Source organism: Coregonus lavaretus (genome assembly GCF_964263955.1).
Source record: "Coregonus lavaretus genome assembly, chromosome: 24".
In the NCBI taxonomy this organism is placed as follows: domain Eukaryota; kingdom Metazoa; phylum Chordata; class Actinopteri; order Salmoniformes; family Salmonidae; genus Coregonus; species Coregonus lavaretus.
This window is the reverse complement of record NC_140011.1, coordinates 37011670-37032141: the sequence shown is the minus strand read 5'-3', so window position 1 is coordinate 37032141 and position 20472 is coordinate 37011670. Positions and strand designations below refer to the sequence as shown.

The window sequence follows — 20472 nt, the reverse complement described above, 5'->3', positions numbered from 1 at the left end:
GGACAGGAACAGGCCGGACCGGGCTGGCGACGCGCACCACTGTCTTGGTGCGAGGGCCAGGAACAGGCCGGACCGGGCTGGCGACGCGCACCACTGGCTTGGTGCGAGGGACAGGAACAGGCCGGACCGGGCTGGCGACGCGCACCACTGGCTTGGTGCGGGGAGCAGGAACAGGCCGGGCTGGACTGGGAACACGCACCATTGGCTTGGTGCGGGGAGCCGGAACGGGCCGGGCCGGACTGTGGAGGCGGACTGGAGGTCTGGAGCGGAGAGCTGACACAACCCGTCCTGGCTGAATGCCTATTTCCACACAATATGTGTGAGGCATCAGCACAGGACGTACAGGGCTGTGCACTCGTACTGGCGCTACAGCACGTGGCACTGGCGCAGGATATACGGGACCGAGGAGGGGTACTGGAGGCCACGAGCGTTGAGCCGGCACACCCCGTCCTGGCTGCATGCCCACCTTAGCACGACACGTGTGTGGTTCTAGCACAGGACGTACAGGACTCTGCTGGAACACTCGCGGCACAGTACGTGGCTCCGCCAACCACCCTTTTAGCCCCCCCCAAAAAAAATCTTGGGGCTGTCTTTCGGGCTTCCTCCCCGGCCGGTACCCTCTGCGTTGCCGCTGCTCCTCTCTGTAGCGCGCCTCCACAGTCTCCTCTCCTGCCTGGGCATTCACCTTTGCCCATGGCCCTTTCCCCGCGAATATCTCCTCCCAAGACCACCATTTGCCCACCTGCGACATCGCCATCTTCTCCTCCTGGGCACGCTGCTTGGTCCTCTTATGGTGGGATCTTCTGTCACGATCGTTGACTGAAGACACGGACCAAGGCGCAGCGTGATAAGCGTACATACTTTTATTTAACGTACTTAACGACAAAAACAACAAACAAACGATACGTGAAGTCCTGCGGTTATAACACAACAAACCTTTACGGATCAAGATCCCACAAAGACTAGTGCAAAACAGGCTGCCTAAGTATGGTCCCCAATCAGAGACAACGAGCTACAGCTGCCTCTGATTGGGAACCACCCTGGCCAACATAAATCAAACGATCTAGAACAAAAACATAGAAAAACTAAACATAGCAAATCCACACCCTGGCTCAACATTTAAGAGTCCCCAGAGCCAGGGCGTGACAGACAATGTTTTTTTCTGCTCAGAGTTTGGCTTTTATTAGCAAACGTGAAGATAAATAGCCACCGAAAACTGTACAAGTTTTTACAAAACAACAAAAGGAAATAAACGAAATCAAATAGAGCTCTTCAACCAAAACCCAGGCTTCAAATATACCTACCACCCAGCAGTATGCCAACCTTACCCTGTCTTGTCCAAAAAACAATGAAAGGGTTTAAATACACATAACCACAATGCATCAGCCAATGGGAGGAAGACCTGACACATTGATCAATTAACATTCACAATGCATGAAATTCAATACAAAATGTTCAGTTCATAAACACATATGTGTTCATACAGCACACATATCACTAAAGATGCTTCACCTGCTTTACGCATACATACAACCTGGGATATAAATATGTACGTTCCCCCCGGGATAAGCTAGTATCGCATTACCCCCTATCCTGAATAAACCTGTGAAAACTCGGACCAGGAAAACATATACATTTATTTGACTTAACCTTAACGATTTGATAGTTAAACATGATCACATTGTAGTTGTAAGTTTTGGTCAGTACATACATCATTAGAACGAGCATTATACTGTGCACCGCACAACAAGAGGTTTTGCTTGCAGAAACCAATTGTTGGCATGCAGCCATAAACTCTTAACATACATTTCTTCTCTCTTTCACAGATGCTCATCAATCAAAAGAATATAGCCAAACCACACAATTACAATTAATAAATCATTAACCGTTTGCAATGTCTGGTTATTTAGAATAAGCTTAGCTTTAGATGAGGTGACGGAGGTCATAAGGACGATTGTCACAGTATGGTTTCCTAGAAACAAGGGTGGCTCAACTAACTCCATCTTCCCCTATAGGGAGAGCTACCACAATAGGAACAGGACTAGCCATTGTGAGATGGCTTCAATTTTCACAGGCCAGTAATAGCCTACAGGATACCCATATGTGGAGTTACTATGGTGACAAATCCTCAGCTGGACCCAGGTAGCCTACCACAGTTGAAGTTGGCAAGAGCCATCAATACCTGAAGGCTGTGAGTTTACAAAATTAGTGGTTCAAATAAGGACAGCACAAAAGTGTTAAACGTTTACGTCATTTTGCAGAGGCTCTTATCCAGAGTGACTTACAGGAGCAAATGGAAAGGGCTTTCACCTAGTCAGCTCAGGAATTTGAACCAGCTACCTTTCGGTTACTGACCCAAAGCTCTTAACCGTCAGGCAACCTGCCGCCAACATGATCAACAGCGTTTATTCTCAAACAGAGTATCTACAAAAGTCCAGTGCAACAAAACACTTTAAATTGGAATCTGTTTGAAAGCTTAAATCATTTAGAGCCTGTCATAAAAAGGAACACATTTAAACTGGGTTTCAGAGCTGATAACTGCATAAAAATGTGTTTAGGATAAATCATGATATTTTTACATGATACCACATTCATCATTTTTGATCAGGTTGGAATATACAGTGGGGAGAACAAGTATTTGATACACTGCCTATTTTGCAGGTTTTCCTACTTACAAAGCATGTAGAGGTCTGTATTTTTTATCATAGGTACACTTCAACTGTGAGAGAAAATCACATTGTATGATTTTTAAGTAATTAATTTGCATTTTATTGCATGACATAAGTATTTGATCACCTACCAACCAGTAAGAATTCCGGCTCTCACAGACCTGTTAGTTTTTCTTTAAGAAGCCCTCCTGTTCTCCACTCATTACCTGTATTAACTGCACCTGTTTGAACTTGTTACCTGTATAAAAGACACCTGTCCACACACTCAATCAAACAGACTCCAACCTCTCCACAATGGCCAAGACCAGAGAGCTGTGTAATGACATCAGGGATAATTGCACAAGAATGGGATGGGCTACAGGACAATAGGCAAGCAGCTTGGTGAGAAGGCAACAACTGTTGGCGCAATTATTAGAAAATGGAAGAAGTTCAAGATGACGGTCAATCACCCTCGGTCTGGGGCTCCATGCAAGATCTCACCTCGTGGGGCATCAATGATCATGAGGAAGGTGAGGGATCAGCCCAGAACTACACGGCAGGACCTGGTCAATGACCTGAAGAGAGCTGGGACCACAGTCTCAAAGAAAACCATTAGTAACACACTACGCCGTCATGGATTAAAATCCTGCAAAGCACGCAAGGTCCCCCTGCTCAAGCCAGCGCATGTCCAGGCCCGTCTGAAGTTTGCCAATGACCATCTGGATGATCCAGAGGAGGAATGGGAGGTCATGTGGTCTGATGAGACAAAAATAGAGCTTTTTGGTCTAAACTCCACTCGCCGTGTTTGGAGGAAGACGAAGGATGAGTACAACCCCAAGAACATCATCCCAACCGTGAAGCATGGAGGTGGAAACATCATTCTTTGGGGATGCTTTTCTGCAAAGGGGACAGGACGACTGCACCGTATTGAGGGGAGGATGGATGGGGCCATGTATCGCGAGATCTTGGCCAACAACCTCCTTCCCTCAATAACAGCATTGAAGATGGGTCGTGGCTGGGTCTTCCAGCATGACAACGACCCGAAACACACAGCCAGGGCAACTAAGGAGTGGCTCCGTAAGAAGCATCTCAAGGTCCTGGAGTGGCCTAGCCAGTCTCCAGACCTGAACCCAATAGAAAATATTTGGAGGGAGCTGAAAGTCCGTATTGCCCAGCGACAGCCCCAAAACCTGAAGGATCTAGAGAAGGTCTGTATGGAGGAGTGGGCCAAAATCCCTGCTGCAGTGTGTGCAAACCTGGTCAAGACCTACAGGAAACGTATGATCTCTGTAATTGCAAACAAAGGTTTCTGTACCAAATATTAAGTTCTGCTTTTCTGATGTATCAAATACTTATGTCATGCAATAAAATGCAAATTAATTACTTAAAAATCATACAATGTGATTTTCTGGATTTTAGTTTTAGATTCCGTCTCTCACAGTTGAAATGTACCTATGATAAAAATTACAGACCTCTACATGCTTTGTACGTAGGAAAACCTGCAAAATCGGCAGTGTATCAAATAATTGTTCTCCCCACTGTATGTCTAAATTCAATTTTAAAATGTAGCCTGTATTTGTGCTGCTATCCCATTTTACAATGTCACTGAAGCCCAGAGAGAGTCATATGTATACAGGTAGAACAAGTCTGTGCAGTAGTTTCTGTAGTATGATATTATTATGTTTCTATCATTTTCTATTCTATAATAATTATAGAACCATAGAAGATACTGCATGTCTGTCTTTTAAATTGTACCACAGGATTGTCTAGTTGAGGAGAGAACCTCAATTTATCTTGTCACTAACAATCCACACCCACATGTCTTTACTCAACTAGACCACACAAACAGGGCAACACCAAAAACAGCGAATGTAAAAAGGCAGTGGTAGTCTACAATATCCAGAGTTGCGACACACAAACAGCCTCATCTAGTGGAGAAGCAATCTTCTGCGTTCATGAACCACATACAAACACACACAGAGATATGCATCTACTGTAGGTTTACCTACTGTGAAAGCGCTGAGCAAATAATATGATGTTTGAAAAGGCTGAGAGAATGAAGGATGAATCAATCAGAAAATGTATACAATCCTTCCTCAGATGCGAAATGCCCTTAAACTGGAAAATTGGAATGTTCCTAACATGCGTTGTATCTTCAAACAGGAGCAATTACGTTTCTATCACACTGAGATCTTCTGAGTGCCGTTGCTGTCGGCAACATGGCCAGTCTTTGTTGTTTTTGTCCTCAACGTTGGTCTTCATTCTGATATAAAAATGAACAAGTAAGTGGACAACAAAATTAATTCAAGAAAAATATTGAAATGCAGTCTAAACGGGATGTGCTCAGATATGATATGCTTAGAGACCACTTCAAAACACCTGCATATAGAGCATAAATGGTCAAATTTTGACCAGGACCATTTCTTGCACTAGGATTACTCCAACACCTAGACCCTGTATTCTCCTAGGCCTCTTACCTCCTCAAAGGTGGACATCAAACACTTCATCCCCCAGGGAGTCAGGAGCTTCCTCTGTAATGACTGGGGAGAGAGAACAAAGTATCTCTGTGTTAAGGGCACCTCATCAGCCATATTGGAGAACAGCAGAGCTCAAAAGCATTTGCACTGAATAAAAAAACATATGTGTAACTAGGTAACTATGTATCTGTTCATGGAAAGCCACCAGGTGGTCTGAATTATACCAAGAGGTCTACGGGTAGATAGCTCGATTCAGCCACTGAACAGAATGTAATTATAATAATTTGTACACTGCAAATTGACCACAACTAAACACAAAAAGAGATTGTATTTGTAAATAACAATAATTTCATACCTTGATGACATTGAAATATGATCACATATGTTTCTTTTTTTATTTGTGGGAATACTTGTTGAACAGATTTCCTAAATTAAACAACATTTCAGCCTAATTCCTGGTGATTTTAGTATTTTCTGACCAAAAAAACGAAAATCCTAAAATCTTTGCGGGGCCCGATAAAATCACTCGTGGACCGGTTTTGGCAAAATATACCATACCTAATTGCACTAAACTGTAAAAAGTACTGTACCAGTCCTTGTGCTTGAAGACTAAGTTTGAGACATCCAGGTAAAGATTTTCTTTTTTAAATTTGTTAGTTTAATTTTTATCTTTTATCTTTTTTTCATACTGGCCCCCCGTGGGAAACAAACCCACATCCCTGCCGGCCAAACCCTCCCCTACCTTGGACGACGCTGGACCAATTGTGCGCCGCCCATGGGTCTCCCGGTCACGGCTGGCTGCGACAGAGCCTGGACTCAAACCAGGATCTCTAGTGGCACAGCTAGCACTGCGATGCAGTGCCTTAGACCACTGCGCCACTCGGGAGTAGGTAAAGATTTGAACATAAAAGAAAAGAGAGGTGAATCGGGTGGTGTGCTTTTACCTGTGTGTTGCATAGCGTGTAGTGGCTGAGCTATAGCAGGCACACTGAAGGAACGGGAGTGTTGGGGTGAATGGTATTCGTGACAGGTGCTCTGTGTTCGTTTGCGGCACTCCACAGCAAGGCGGCTGCGACAATCTTTGTGGCAGCTCACCCCACAGGCTAGAACAAAGAGTGGTAGTATGGGGTTAAATCTGTTACATCCGAAAACAGACAGTATTGGTACTGGCATTGCTATTGTATTGTTAGATAGCTAGCCTTGGCTTTTTATAGGCAATGTCATATGGCTTTGTGTTTAACTACAGAATGTGACTTGGAATGGTCTTGGAATGGTCTTGGAAAGGTTATGGAAAGGTTTTGAAAAGGTTTTGGAAAGGTTTTGCTTGAGGTTCAGTGCATGCTGCTTAACTTCTTATTGTGTACACTAATCAGTGTCTGTCTCAATGAGCAAGAGTATCTGGTAAATAACTGAATCCTGAAATATAAATGTAAGCTATTATAAGCAAATAAACAATATAATGTCGGTCAACATTACACATTGTCCGTGGGGTGCGGGAGGTGCAGAATTCTGACAGAGATCATTTTATTTGTGTACCTTTACACTTGTATCTTTGTTTGTAAATTCCCCACATCTGAAAAATATAACACATCTGTTACATATCACATTTAGCATTAGAAAAAAAGACAGGTTAATGGTGACTTTGGAAACTAAACTGATTGCTGAATAATTGTCACGATCGTCTACCAGAGAGGAGGACCAAGGCGCAGCGTTGAATGCGAACATTTTATTCTATCAAGATGATCACACGATCAAAACAACAACAACGAAACGTGACGTCCCTGGTTACATAAACCAACCAACACGGAACAAGAAACCACAAACACAAAGTGAAAGACAGACAGTTAAATATGGCTCCCAATCAGAGACAACCAGCTGACACTCGTTGCCTCTGATTGGGAGTCACTCAGGCCAACATAGAAATACAAACATAGAATTACACACCCTGGCTCAACATAACAGTGTCCCCAGAGCCAGGGCGTGACAGTACCCCCCCCTAAAGGCGCGGACTCCGACCGCGCCAACTAAATACCGCAGGGGAGGGACCGGGTGGGCACTCCGCCTTGGCGGCGGATCCGGCTCCGGACCTGATCCCCACTCCCTCTCCAACCCCCCAAAGTACCCCTGGTCCGGTCTGGCCCCGCTGGCCGGAGCTGGACTGCACACTGATGGAGCGGATTGCTCTAGCTCCGGCGTAACGCATCTGACCGGTGCCGGACCAGGCACCAGTGGAACAGGCACGGGCCGTGCCGGACCGACGACGCACACCACTGGCTTGGTGTGGGGAACAGGCACGGGCCGTGCTGGACTGACGACGCACACCACTGGCTTGGTGTGGGGAGCAGGAGCGGGCCGGACAGGGCTGACGAAACGCACCACTGACTTGGTGCGGGGAGCAGGCCGGGCCGAGTTGGCGACACGCACCGTAGACTTGGTGCGGGGAGCAGGAACGGGCCGAGCCGGGCTGACGAAACGCACCACAGACTTGGTGCGGGGAGCAGGAATGGGCCGGACTGGGCTGGCGACGCGCACCACAGACTTGGTGCGGGGAGCAGGCCGGGCCGAGCTGGCGACACGCACCGTAGACTTGGTGCGGGGAGCAGGAACGGGCCGAGCCGGGCTGACGAAACACACCACAGACTTGGTGCGGGGAGCAGGAATGGGCCGGACTGGGCTGGCGACGCGCACCACAGACTTGGTGCGGGGAGCAGGAATGGGCCGGACTGGGCTGGCGACGCGCACCACTGACTTGGTGCGGGGAGCAGGAGCGGGCCGGACCGGGCTGACGAAGCGCACCACTGACTTGGTGCGGGGAGCAGGAATGGGCCGGGCCGAGCTGGCGATGCGCACCGTAGACTTGGTGCGAGTGGCAGGAACAGGCCGGACCGTACTGGGAACACACACCACTGGCCCTACGTGGGGATCAGGAACAGGCCGGACCGGACTGGCAACACACGCCAGTACCTCTCGCCGTGCCTCTAGATCTTCCACCCCCTCTTCGACCAGTGGCCCCCGTAACCTGGCGGCCTCCTCTGCCAATCCGCTGGGCCGCTCTGCCGCGGTCTCCTGCTGGCCCGTCGTCCACGGCGTTAGCCCCCCCCTAAAAAATTTCTGGGCGTCTCCCCTACCCGTGGACCAGGTCTCCATGTCCCTCGCCAGCCTTTCGCCCTTCTGCCATAATGTCAAGCCCTTCTCTTCCTCACTCGGCTTGACCCAGTCGAGGAGGCGAAGGAGATCTGTTAGGGATCTCCCTGGCAATGGCTCCTGGACACGCTGCTTGGTCACATCTTGGTGGTTTCTTCTGTCACGATCGTCTACCAGAGAGGAGGACCAAGGCGCAGCGTTGAATGCGAACATTTTATTCTATCAAGATGATCACACGATCAAAACAACAAAAACGAAACGTGACGTCCCTGGTTACATAAACCAACCAACACGGAACAAGAAACCACAAACACAAAGTGAAAGACAGACAGTTAAATATGGCTCCCAATCAGAGACAACCAGCTGACACTCGTTGCCTCTGATTGGGAGTCACTCAGGCCAACATAGAAATACAAACATAGAATTACACACCCTGGCTCAACATAACAGTGTCCCCAGAGCCAGGGCGTGACAATAATCTTTTTATCTAAATTTCACATGCATCAATTTCAAAGCCTTTGTCGTCAACAATGAGCAGTTAATTAAGTCTTGTTTGTAACTGCCATTTCAGCTTTCTCAGGAGTCAACAAGAGTCAACTGCTGACAGCTTGATTGGTTCAAAATGATACAGAACAGACCTGAAGTGGGGCACCATAGGCTACAGTATGAAAGGAAATTAAGTGATGTGTCCTCAGAATGATAACAGACTAAACGTGAGTGAGAGACAGAAAGAAACACTTAAAAAAAGGAAACAGAACTGATGTGTTGGGATGGAAGCCATCAGGAAATGTGAGATCAGGAAGTCAGTGTTCTTTTGTTTTGTTAGGCAATGTCTTTCCACATCCAAAATGGTGTCCTCTAAATATCTTATTCCACAATTTCCACTATTCTGGTCACAATATGTGCTTCCTATAATATGGGTACCTTAACATAATTTTTTATATACAGGTCCTCATAATAATTGATTTATACCTAATTGTTTCATATTAATTTACTTATGATTAAAAAAAATATTAAAATTTTTGCTTTTACAGGGAGTTGTACATAGTTGAAGCATAGGCACCATTCTACTTACAATGCCTTTACAGTGATGGCAAAGCATAGGCTTCATGCAGCTCTTCTCTGAAAACGTGTGGATGTACCCCATCTTGCTGTTCAGTAAAGAGTTAGCCTTGGTGAAGTAGTCGATCATCTCCTCCTGACTGACTCTGCCGTCCCTGAGACGGTGAGGGGTCAAAGGTTGATATTACAGTAATAACAAGATGCTCTGTGTGACTTGTGGATCTAAAGATAGTTGAAATGTTGGCAATCAATAGTTATGACTTGTGATACTCACTGATTCTTATCCAGGTCGTCAAACTTGCAGAGGTATGGGAAGTTGGTCCTAATGATCTCAAATTCATCCTGAGAGACGTAACCGTCTCTATCAGTGTCGAAATTCTTAAACACCGACTGCGAAAAATGACCAAATGTAAGTTCTCAGTGTCATCTTTTATAATTACATGTAATATTTCAAATATGTTGAACAGCCTACCTCTACCATCTTCTGTATGTGTTTGCTGATGATGGCGGGGTCAGCTTTGGGCTTCACTGAAGATGCCCACTCCTCTATCAGAGGTGGGCTCGTGGTAGACTGGCAAACCAAAACAGATATGTGACAAGAATGAATCTTTCCTCTAGATTACACACAATTGAAGCTCTGTGTCTGTGTCCGTGTCCCTGTGTCCCTGACACACACTCACCAATGGCCTGGCAGTGCGGGGTTCCCTCTGCAGGGACAGCTGATAGATCTCTTCCTCTGAGTGGTACTGGTCCAGAGACACCTGACAGGACCCAAACACAAACTGTTCAATCAAATGCCAACAGGTAAAACAAATCTACCAAGTCTTACAGTATCAGTCAACAGGGCCAGACCATGAGCAGGTTGAGCAGGTCCCTGTTGGCGTCGACGCTGGGTGGCGTGGTCTGGATCAGCGCAAGCTCCTGGAGGATGGCATACAGCTGCTGGGTCTTGGCCAGGTTGACCTGCGTCTTTTCCTGGTCGCTCCAGTCGGGCAGGGCCACGTGCACAGCGATCAGGTCCTTGAGGTGCACGCCCAGGATGGGGAAACGGAAGCCTGTGCTCTCTGAGAAGCGCTGGCGGTACTGGCTATAGTTCCCACAGGACGTCACAAGCTCCACCAGGTTGTTGAACGCCTGAGGCAATAAGGACATCACACAATGTTGGACATCACATAGCTAGAGCAGAACACAGTGGAAATGGAAATAATAGGTCACATTTTGACGTAGACCTACATTCAAAATGCAAATGTTTAGTTGTAATTGGTAAGCAAATGTTTTCACTCTTCTTAACTAAAATAATGATGAAAAAAACTGTTCACCTTGCTCACATCGTTGCTGATGTGTGACTGTGTGTCTTTGAGGCGTGAGATGGAGCTGTTACTGAGACCCCCCACTACTGCCATCAGAGTGTTGAAGTTCTGCAGCTGTAACAACCTCTACAGAGACCAGATACAAAAATATAACCCATCTTAGCCCTAACATAGCCAACAAAACACAGCATGGAACACAAGACAGACCAACTTCTAGAGGGAGTTTGGAAGCCATTCACTGAGAAGCAGTGGTACTCAAGAACTAACCTAACGGACTTCTCTTTATCTGAAGGATGATTCACACTGATCTGGGAGTTGACTCTTTCTGACCTGGTAGCTGACTCTTTCTGACCTGTGAGTTCAGCCTGATCTCATAGGCTAGACGTAACATGGTAAAGGTAAATCCGGGACACTCAAATTAGGATGATATGTTTAATATGGTTACATAAGACAGAACGTTACTTAAAGCAAAAACAATATTACGCGAACCTCTAGCAACCCAAAGGTTGCATGTTGAAATCTCATCACGGACAACTTCAGCATTTTAGCTAATAAACAACTTTTCAACTACTTACTACTTTTTAGCTACTTAGGATGTTAGCTAACCCTTCCCCTAACCTTAACCCTAAACTTAAGCCTTTTAGCTAACCTTTCCCTAATCCTTTAACCTTAACCTAGCTAACGCTAGCCTGCTAATGTTAGCATTAGCCACCTAGCTATCATTAGACACAACCAACATAACATATCCTTATATTTTCTAACAAAATGGTGACAGTCAACATTAGAACTCCTGTGGGCTCTTTTCTATCACTTGCACTTATGTCACGCCCATTAACACTGCAGAACTGGCAGTGTATGAGCCTTGAATTTAATACAGAGTACAACATAATAAATAAACTGGCATGACACTTTCACCCACGGTTGTCCCAACAGAGCTACCGTAAGGCCACGCCTCCAACAAGCCACACCTCTAGATCCTCTAATAGGCTGCTGCCTCTACAATATTGTACGTTTAGCAAATTCGAAATATATTGTATGAATTGCAATTCGTAAAATATTGTACAATTTTGTAATTTGTAACATATCAAACGAAATGGATGATGGACATCCACAAATTAATACATACCATACAAAATGTAACATCATACTAAATGAAGTGTCTTGGATATACAGTACCAGTCAAAAGTTTGGACACACCTACTCATTCAAGGGTTTTTCTTTATTTTTACTATTTTCTACATTGTAGAATAATAGTGAAGACATCAAAACTATGAAATAACACTTATGGAATCATGTAGCAACCAAAAAAGTGTTAAACAAATCAAAATATATTTTATATTTGAGATTCTTCAAAGAAGCCACCCTTTGCCTTGATGACAGCTTTGCACACTATTGGCATTCTCTCAACCAGCTTCACCTGGAATGCTTTTCCAACAGTCTTGAAGGAGTTCCCACATATGCTGAGCACTTGTTGGCTGCTTTTCCTTTACTCTGCCGTCCGACTCATCCCAAACATTCTCAATTGGGTTGAGGTCGGGGAATTGTGGAGGCCAGGTCATCTGATGCAGCACTCAATCACGCTCCTTCTTGGTCAAATAGCCCTTACACAGCCTGGAGGTGTGTTGGGTCATTGTCCTGTTGAAAAACAAATGATAGTCCCACTAAGCCCAAACCAGATGGGATGGCGTATCGCTGCAGAATGCTGTGGTAGCCATGCTGGTTAAGTGTGCCTTGAATTCTAAATAAATCACAGACAGTGTCACCAGCAAATCACCCCCACACCATAACACCTCCTCCTCCATGCTTCACGGTGGGAACTACACATGCGGAGATCATTCGTTCACCCACACCGCGTCTCACAAAGACACGGCGGTTGCAACCAAAAATCTCCAATTTGGACTCCAGACCAAAGGACAAATATCCACTGGTCTGATGTCCATTGCTCGTGTTTCTTGGCCCAAGCAGGTCTCTTCTTCTTATTGGTGTCCTTTAGGGTCCCCTCTGAACAGTTGATGTTGAGATATGTCTGTGACTTGAACTCTGTGAAGCATTTATTTGGGCTGCATTTTCTGAGGCTGGTAACTCTAATGAACTTATCCTCTGTAGCAGAGGTAACTCTGGGTCTTCCATTCCTGTGGTGGTCCTCATGAGAGCCAGTTTCATCATAGCGCTGGTTTTTGCGACTGCACTTGAAGAAACTTAAAAAGTTCTTGAAATGTTCCGTATTGATTGACCTTCATGTCTTAAAGTAATGATGGACTGTCGTTTCTCTTTGCTTATTTGAGCTGTTATTGCCATAATATGGACTTGGTCTTTTACCAAATAGGGCTATCTTCCGTATGCCCCCCTACCTTGTCACAACACAACTGATTGGCTCAAACGCATTAAGAAGGAAAGAAATTCCACAAATGAACTTTTAAGAAGGCACACCTGTTAATTGAAATCATTTTTACATTTTAATCATTTAGCAGACGCTCTTATCCAGAGCGACTTACATGAGCAATTAGGGTTAAGTGCCTTGCTCAAGGGCACATCGACAGATTTTTCACCTAGTCGGCTCGGGGATTAGAACAAGCGACCGTTCGGTTACTGGCACAACGCTCTTAACCACTAAGCTACCTCTCTCTCTCTAAGCTACTAAGCTACCTGCATTCCAGGTGACTACCTCATGAAGCTGGTTGAGAGAATGCCAAGAGTGTGCAAAGCTGTCATCAAGGCAAAGGGTGGCTATTTGAAGAATCTCAAATATAAAATATATTTTGATTTGTTTAACACTTTTTTGGTTTCAACATGATTCCATATGTGTTATTTCATAGCTTTGATGTCTTCACTATCATTCTACAATGTAAAATGTGGTCCTCTGTAGCTCAGCTGGTAGAGCACGGCGCTTGTAACGCCAAGGTAGTGGGTTCGATCCCCGGGACCACCCATACACAAAAATGTATGCACGCATGACTGTAAGTCGCTTTGGATAAAAGCGTCTGCTAAATGGCATATTATTATTATTATTAAAAAATGTAAAAATACAGAAAAACCTTAAATGAGTAGGTGTGTCCAAACTTTTGACTGGTGCTCTGAGACCAGGTTGGGCAGTTGACTCTTTCTGACCTGGGAGTTGACTCTTTCTGACCTGGGAGTTGACTCTTTCTGACCTGGGAGTTGACCCTTTGTGACCTGGTAATTTACTTTTTCTGACCTGGTAGTTGACCCTTTCTGACCTGGAAGTTGACTTTCACTGACCTGGGAGTTGATTCATTGACATGGGACTGGGAGTTGATTGACTGACCTGTGCGACCCTAATAAAGTGGGACATGACTGCAGCCCTCTGGGGGGCGGTGGGCTTGCTGAGCACCATCAGCTGGATCCACTGAGACACGCTGTTGAAGAGGGTGATGAAGCGCTCCAGGATGGGGTTATCCACCGTGCAGCCATGCATCACAAAGCTGTGGTAGTCCTGGAACTGGAGGGCAAGGGACCGTTTTAAAAACAGTGTCCAATATGCACATACATACGGTAAAAAGTGCACACAAACACACAGTCTATCTTACTTAAACCACAAATACAATGAATACGGCATATTTCAGCCAAAAGCAAAGTCACCTGAGTGAGACCTAGAAAGAAGCTGGCGAAAAGAGCCACCTGCTGGCCACCCACTCACCAGTATCCTACAGAAGGATTTATACTCCATGTAGGTGAGGTGCTCTGCTAGTTCAGATGCGTCCAGGTGATCAAAGAGGAGAGACGTCTTCCTCTTCTTGAAATCAGACCGAGCTGGTTGGCTCACCTGCCTTCTCCACTCATATGACGGCCTAGAGAGAATAAGGAAGGAGTGTCAGCTATCAGTAGAAGTACTGCGAGAGTGGCCGAATGTAGATGCACTCACGCACTCTGAAAATCCTTCTACTGTATCATTAAAATTGAATGCTAAGCTGTCACTGTGTCACTGTGAGGAGACTATGCCTGCCCGGCTGATTGGCTGCTACTGTTCTTGTAAGATTGCCTGGCTGAAGACAGGGGGCACTTACACACTGTCAACGTTGATGAGTGTGCTCTGGTGCTCCTCTCCCTGCAGGGCCAGCTGCTCCTTCAGCCCTCTGATCTGCTCTGCCAGCTCTGGGTTCAGGTCAAACTCTGCTGGGAACTCGCTGATCCAGTACCTTACGGAGAGATGGGGTTACAGGGATAGAAAAGCAGGACGGGAGAAGTTAGTGCTCAGACCAGAGAGTATGGAAATCATATTTCTACATGGAGATCATATGCTTACACAGAAATAGTATGTCCATTGCTTACAGGGAAATCATATATGTATGTATGTATATATATATATATATATATATATATATATATATATATATATATATATATGTGTGTTAATGTTGACAGACATGCACAGAATCTATCTCACGACTAAGACCTATAGCAGTTCTTCCTCTGTGGCTCCATGATGTTCTATGCTATATTCACTCACTTGATAAGATGGCAGATTTGTGACCTGAGTTCAGGCAGACAGTTTTCCTCCAGCGACCTGTTGTGTGGTTAAGGAACAAAATGACTTTTCCACCAAAAGGATTTGAACCCCCTGGTCTAGTAATCCTTTGGCCCATTGCTAATATGGCAAAAATAAACCTCTGCTAGCATCTTGGAACATTAGTGTGTCAGGATACTTGTTGGAGAGTTTCTTGGCCAGGTCAGCAGAGGAGAGGTACCAGGGATGCATCATGAGAAACATCCGGACCAGAGACTCATCATTTAGCCTGCCTTCATCATCTACCAGGAAAGGAGAGACAGAGATACATGGATGAGCTTCACTGTACAAGGCAAGCTGCCACATATTGTGTAAATCATTTAAACATAGGAACTACTGCAGTTGTACAAACCAAACAACAATCAAAACATTATCTAAGCATGTACTGTCTGCAACTGTCTACACCAGAAGAGAGTCAAAGGGAGATGAATCCTGACCAAATGCTTTGATGCAGGCATCAGTAAGCTCATCGACTGTCGCCGAATGATCCAATTTGATGGACTTCATCCTCCTCAAACGGTTCTCTCTCCAACGGCCCTCTCTGTTCTCTCCTCCGTTCACACACACACAGTGAGAATGTGATGAGGTGTGGGATTTAGAAGAATGGCCGTGTTCTCTATTCTGTTGGGCAACCTTCCAGCAGAGCCCTCTGATGAGTCGGTTAGTCCTCAGACAGGCAGCTACCCTGCTCCAGTCAACAAGCCAAGAAAGTATCTTCCTCTTTTATGAAGCGTTTAGTTTAAGCATGCTTCCTGCCCCACCTTAAAACAAGAACATTGGTACAGTTATGAAAACAAAAAAACACCATTGAGAGTAGGCCTTCAGCAATTCGGTATTCAACTGTTTGCTTACTGATGTTAATACAAATGTAATATTTTTGTGACACAAGAACCTGCAACATGGCAATACTAATTCACCCTTCCACATACATTTTCTATCTGATTATAAATGAAGAAAGGAAAAGATAATCCCAGCCAAAGGATTACCCATCAGACAGAGATTAAGTGTGTTAGTGGCTGTTTTCCCAGATATCAAATAAATGTCAAAAGTTATCTCAAACACAATTACAGTTTTGCACTTGCAAATTGAGTTTAAAAACATTGACTGAACTTATAATTTGATTACCTATTAGATACAGTACATGAGTCATTAAGACATTATTTGCAGCACTTGACACCACAACCAGTCTACCAAACTATGTTATATTAATTAAAAAAGGTCTTACCCTCTTGAATTGAACACAGCAGTAATATCATAAGATGTGTAAACTTGAAAAATTGTCCGTCATCAAGTGGATTGCAAATATCAAGAGAACTTCACAGAAGGACTGTATTTGGTCATGTTAAGACCTCGTTAACTATCTAGCTAACTGTTAATGTTATTACTGAAGATTCCATCACAAGACTACGAAAGCTGTCTGAACCCCTCCATTCCATTACTCCTTCAAAGCAGTTTGTCTAACTAAGTGACAGTTATATATCCCTTCAGATGCCTTTTGCTCTCAGTTTCCTTTTTGCTGAGCATTTTAGTGCGGTCACATTTCCTCTTTACAGACCGTGCCCCAAAAGTACCTTCCCTTCTAAAGTACATGCACTTTCACTGCCAAAGCAGTGCTGTTGGTGGTGTGATTGCAGTAAAGTATTATTAAGGGTACTTTGTCAGATGAAATAACAAAGCACTTACATGTTGTAATGGAAATTATATTTTATTTGACAATTTAAAATACATAAAGAAGCCACACAAGGCAACAAATACATGTACCAAAATGACAGAGGATTATATACACAAAAAGTCAAAAGACGTCTGTCTGTCTATGTTTCTCGCTCTCTCTCTACACACACACACACACACAAACACACACACACACACACAAACACACACACACACACACACACACACACACACACACACACACAAAGAGAGAGAGGGTGGGGCTGTTATGCTGGTTTTCTAGTTATTCAGTTGCTCTGAGGTAGCAGATCCCTGACATCATAAACAGCTCCTTCAGAAAGTATTCACACCCCTTGACTTTTTACCAAAAATATTGTGTTATAGCCTGAATTTTTTATTGATGACATTTAGATTAATACTCCATAATTTCGAAGTGGAATTATGTTTTTCAAATGTTTTACAAATTAATTACAAATGTAAAGCTGAAATGTCTTGAGTCAATGTGTATTCAACCCATTTGTTATTAAAAGCCTAAATAAGTTCAGGAGTTAAAATGGATTTAACAAGTCACATGGTAAGTTGCATGGACTCACTCCGTGTGCAATAATAGTGTTTAACATGATTTTTGAATGACTACCTCATCTCTGTACCACACGCATACAATTACCTGTAAGGTCCCTCAGTCGAGCAGTGAATTTCAAACACAGATTCAACCACAAAGACCAGGTAGGTTTTTCAATGCCTTGCGAAGAATGGCACCCATTGTTAGATGGGTAAAAAAAAAAAAAAAATGACATTGAATAGCCATTTGAGCATGGTGAACTTATTAATTACACTTTGGAAAGGGGGATACCTAGTCAGTTGTACAACTGAATGCATTCAATTGAAATGTGTCTTCCACATTTAACCCAACCCCTCTGAATCAGAGAGGTGCGGGGGGCTGCCTTAATCGACATCCACGTCATCGGCGCCCGGGAAAAGTGGGTTAACTGCCTTGCTCTGGGGCAGAACGACCGATTTTTACCTTGTCAGCTCAGGGATTCAATCCAGCAACCTTTCGGTTACTGGCCCAACGCTCCTACCCACCAGGCTACCTGCCGTATCAATACGCCCTGTCATTACAAAGATACAGGCGTCCTTCCTAACTCAGTTGCCGGAGAGGAAGGAAACCACTCAGGGATTTAACCATGAGGCCAATGGTGATTTTAAAACAGTTACAGTTTAATGATTGTGATAGGAGAAAACTGAGGATGCTTTATGCCTTGTATGTGAATCCATTCATTGTACAATGTTAATTAAATATCTGCCTTTGATATAGACAATTCTCAGACCAATTCTTGCTAGTCAATGTCAACTCATTGCGTAATGCTTGCTTGTATATTTTAATTATCTTTATAGAGTCAGATAAAAAATGTAATAGGCTAATTGCTTAGTCTCATTACAAGTCACATGTGAGGTATTTATAATATCATATGTAATGTATGTCAAATATGACTGCCCACTACACATTTATTATACAGCAATTCCGGACGAGATGTTGAAAAATCTCAGAGAAAATCTCAAACAGACAGTAACTACGCACAAGCTGCCAAGGGGTCATTTCCCATGACCCTATTACGACCCATGACCCTACGAACCTGCATTTCCTAGCTCATCCAAATTCACTGTTCACCTTTTTATGTAAATACATACTGTACGCCAACATATGCATATGACAACGAGAGAAATGTTTTGGATGCAGATGGTCTATGTAAATTTCAAGTGGTGTTGAGTTGTTGGAAATATGGAAGGTTTGGCTCATGTTAACATATATTCTAAGAGTTTCAGTTCTTCTATTCGTTTTCAGTATGAAACAGCATCTACAGTAAGTAAACTCGCTGCAGGGACAAGACGCAGTAATGATTACACCATCCTAATGCGGAAAGGTCACCGAAACAAATATTGCCCTTCCCTTTAAAGCTGTGGGGGTGCTTGGTTTGTGTCAGGCTACAAGTGTTGTGTACACTGGCTCCTGACATTCACCAGACATGCCTTTCAAATATCATGGCCTTTCAGACTGGGTCACAGCTGCTATTAATGAACCAGGCCTCCATGATAGCACCAGAGACAGTACTGTCTGAAGATAGGCTAAAACGGCTTCTCCAATAGAAATCCCCGATCACACTTGTAGGCGATGTCATGGTGAAGTTGGCTAGCTAAGCTCATGTGTAGAAACACGTCATCGGGTCTAACGGTCATCAAAGGCGCTCCTTCGACATAAAGTTGTTTTTGACTAAAATGAAAAGTTTGTCACTTTCACGAGTAGTAACATGTTCAACTACTACTATTTAAGACATCGGTTCGAATCCAGGTTGTGCCTTTAGATTTCGAGAAAATTAACAACTAAGGAAGAATTTTTCACTTCTTTCACCCCAAACCCCAGCCATTCAGGACCTGTATACCAGGCAGTGTCAGAAGAAGGCATGGAAAAGCGTTAAAGACTCCAGCCACCCAAGTCATAGACTGTTCTCTCTGCTTCTGCACGGCAAGCAGTACCGGTGCATCAAGTCTGACACCAACAGGCTCCTGAACAGCTTCTATCCCCATGCCATAAGACTGCTAAATAGCTAACTAAATAGCTAACAAAATGGCTACACGGACTATCTGAGTTGACCCTTTTTGATTTTTAATTTATTTATTTGCAAATTATGGTGGAAAATAAGTATTTGGTCAATAACAAAAGTTTCTCAATACTTTGTTATATACCCTTTGTTGGCAATGACACAGGTCAAACGTTTTCTGTAAGTCTTCACAAGGTTTTCACACACTGTTGCTGGTATTTTGGCCCATTCCTCCATGCAGATCTTCTCTAGAGCAGTGATGTTTTGGGGCTGTCGCTGGGCAACACGGACTTTCAACTCCCTCCAAAGATTTTATATGGGGTTGAGATCTGGAGACTGGCTAGGCCACTCCAGGACCTTGAAATGCTTCTTACGAAGCCACTCCTTCGTTGCCCGGGCGGTGTGTTTGGGATCATTGTCATGCTGAAAGACCCAGCCACGTTTCATCTTCAATGCCCTTGCTGATGGAAGGAGGTTTTCACTCAAATTCTCACGATACATGGCCCCATTCATTCTTTCCTTTACACGGATCAGTCGTCCTGGTCCCTTTGCAGAAAAACAGCCCCAAAGTATGATGTTTCCACCCCCATGCTTCACAGTAGGTATGGTGTTCTTTGGATGCAACTCAGCATTCTTTGTCCTCCAAACACGACGAGTTGAGTTTTTACCAAAAAGTTCTATTTTGGTTTCATCTGACCATATGACATTCTCCCAATCCTCTTCTGGATCATCCAAATGCACTCTAGCAAACTTCAGATGGGCCTGGACATGTACTGGCTTAAGCAGGGGGACACGTCTGGCACTGCAGGATTTGAGTCCCTGGTGGCGTAGTGTATTACTGATGGTAGGCTTTGTTACTTTGGTCCCAGCTCTCTGCAGGTCATTCACTAGGTCCCCCCGTGTGGTTCTGGGATTTTTGCTCACCGTTCTTGTGATCATTTTGAACCCACGGGGTGAGATCTTGCGTGGAGCCCCAGATCGAGGGATATTATCAGTGGTCTTGTATGTCTTCCATTTCCTAATAATTGCTCCGAC

The 20472-nt window shown here is 44.4% G+C and overlaps 1 protein-coding gene across 1 annotated transcript; it reads right to left on the bottom strand.

Annotated features, from left to right (window-relative positions):
* Positions 1-4145: 4145 nt before the first annotated feature.
* Positions 4146-16632, bottom strand: rasgrp2 (RAS guanyl releasing protein 2 (calcium and DAG-regulated)). Its single transcript, XM_084140211.1, has 17 exons — positions 16392-16632; positions 15604-15927; positions 15306-15408; positions 15110-15166; positions 14667-14798; positions 14300-14450; positions 13928-14101; positions 10651-10767; positions 10184-10465; positions 10012-10092; positions 9804-9902; positions 9606-9721; positions 9345-9486; positions 6662-6698; positions 6070-6228; positions 5126-5188; positions 4146-4911 (listed from the first exon to the last, which is right to left on the bottom strand). Exons 2-16 carry the CDS (start codon positions 15671-15673, stop codon positions 5130-5132), a joined length of 1779 nt encoding a protein of 592 aa, XP_083996337.1. The 5' UTR covers positions 15674-15927; positions 16392-16632; the 3' UTR covers positions 4146-4911; positions 5126-5129.
* Positions 16633-20472: the final 3840 nt, after the last annotated feature.

Excerpts from the sequence above, each read along its gene's own strand:
- rasgrp2 (XM_084140211.1), bottom strand. The coding sequence starts at position 15,673 with ATGAAGTCCATCAAATTGGATCATTCGGCGACAGTCGATGAGCTTACT. Across the intron at positions 9,722-9,803 it reads ACATACAGAAGATGGTAGAG|TCGGTGTTTAAGAATTTCGA; the intron begins GTAGGCTGTTCA and ends CATTTTTCGCAG. Across the intron at positions 6,699-9,344 it reads GCCATCACTGTAAAGGCATT|ATGTGGGGAATTTACAAACA; the intron begins GTAAGTAGAATG and ends TATATTTTTCAG.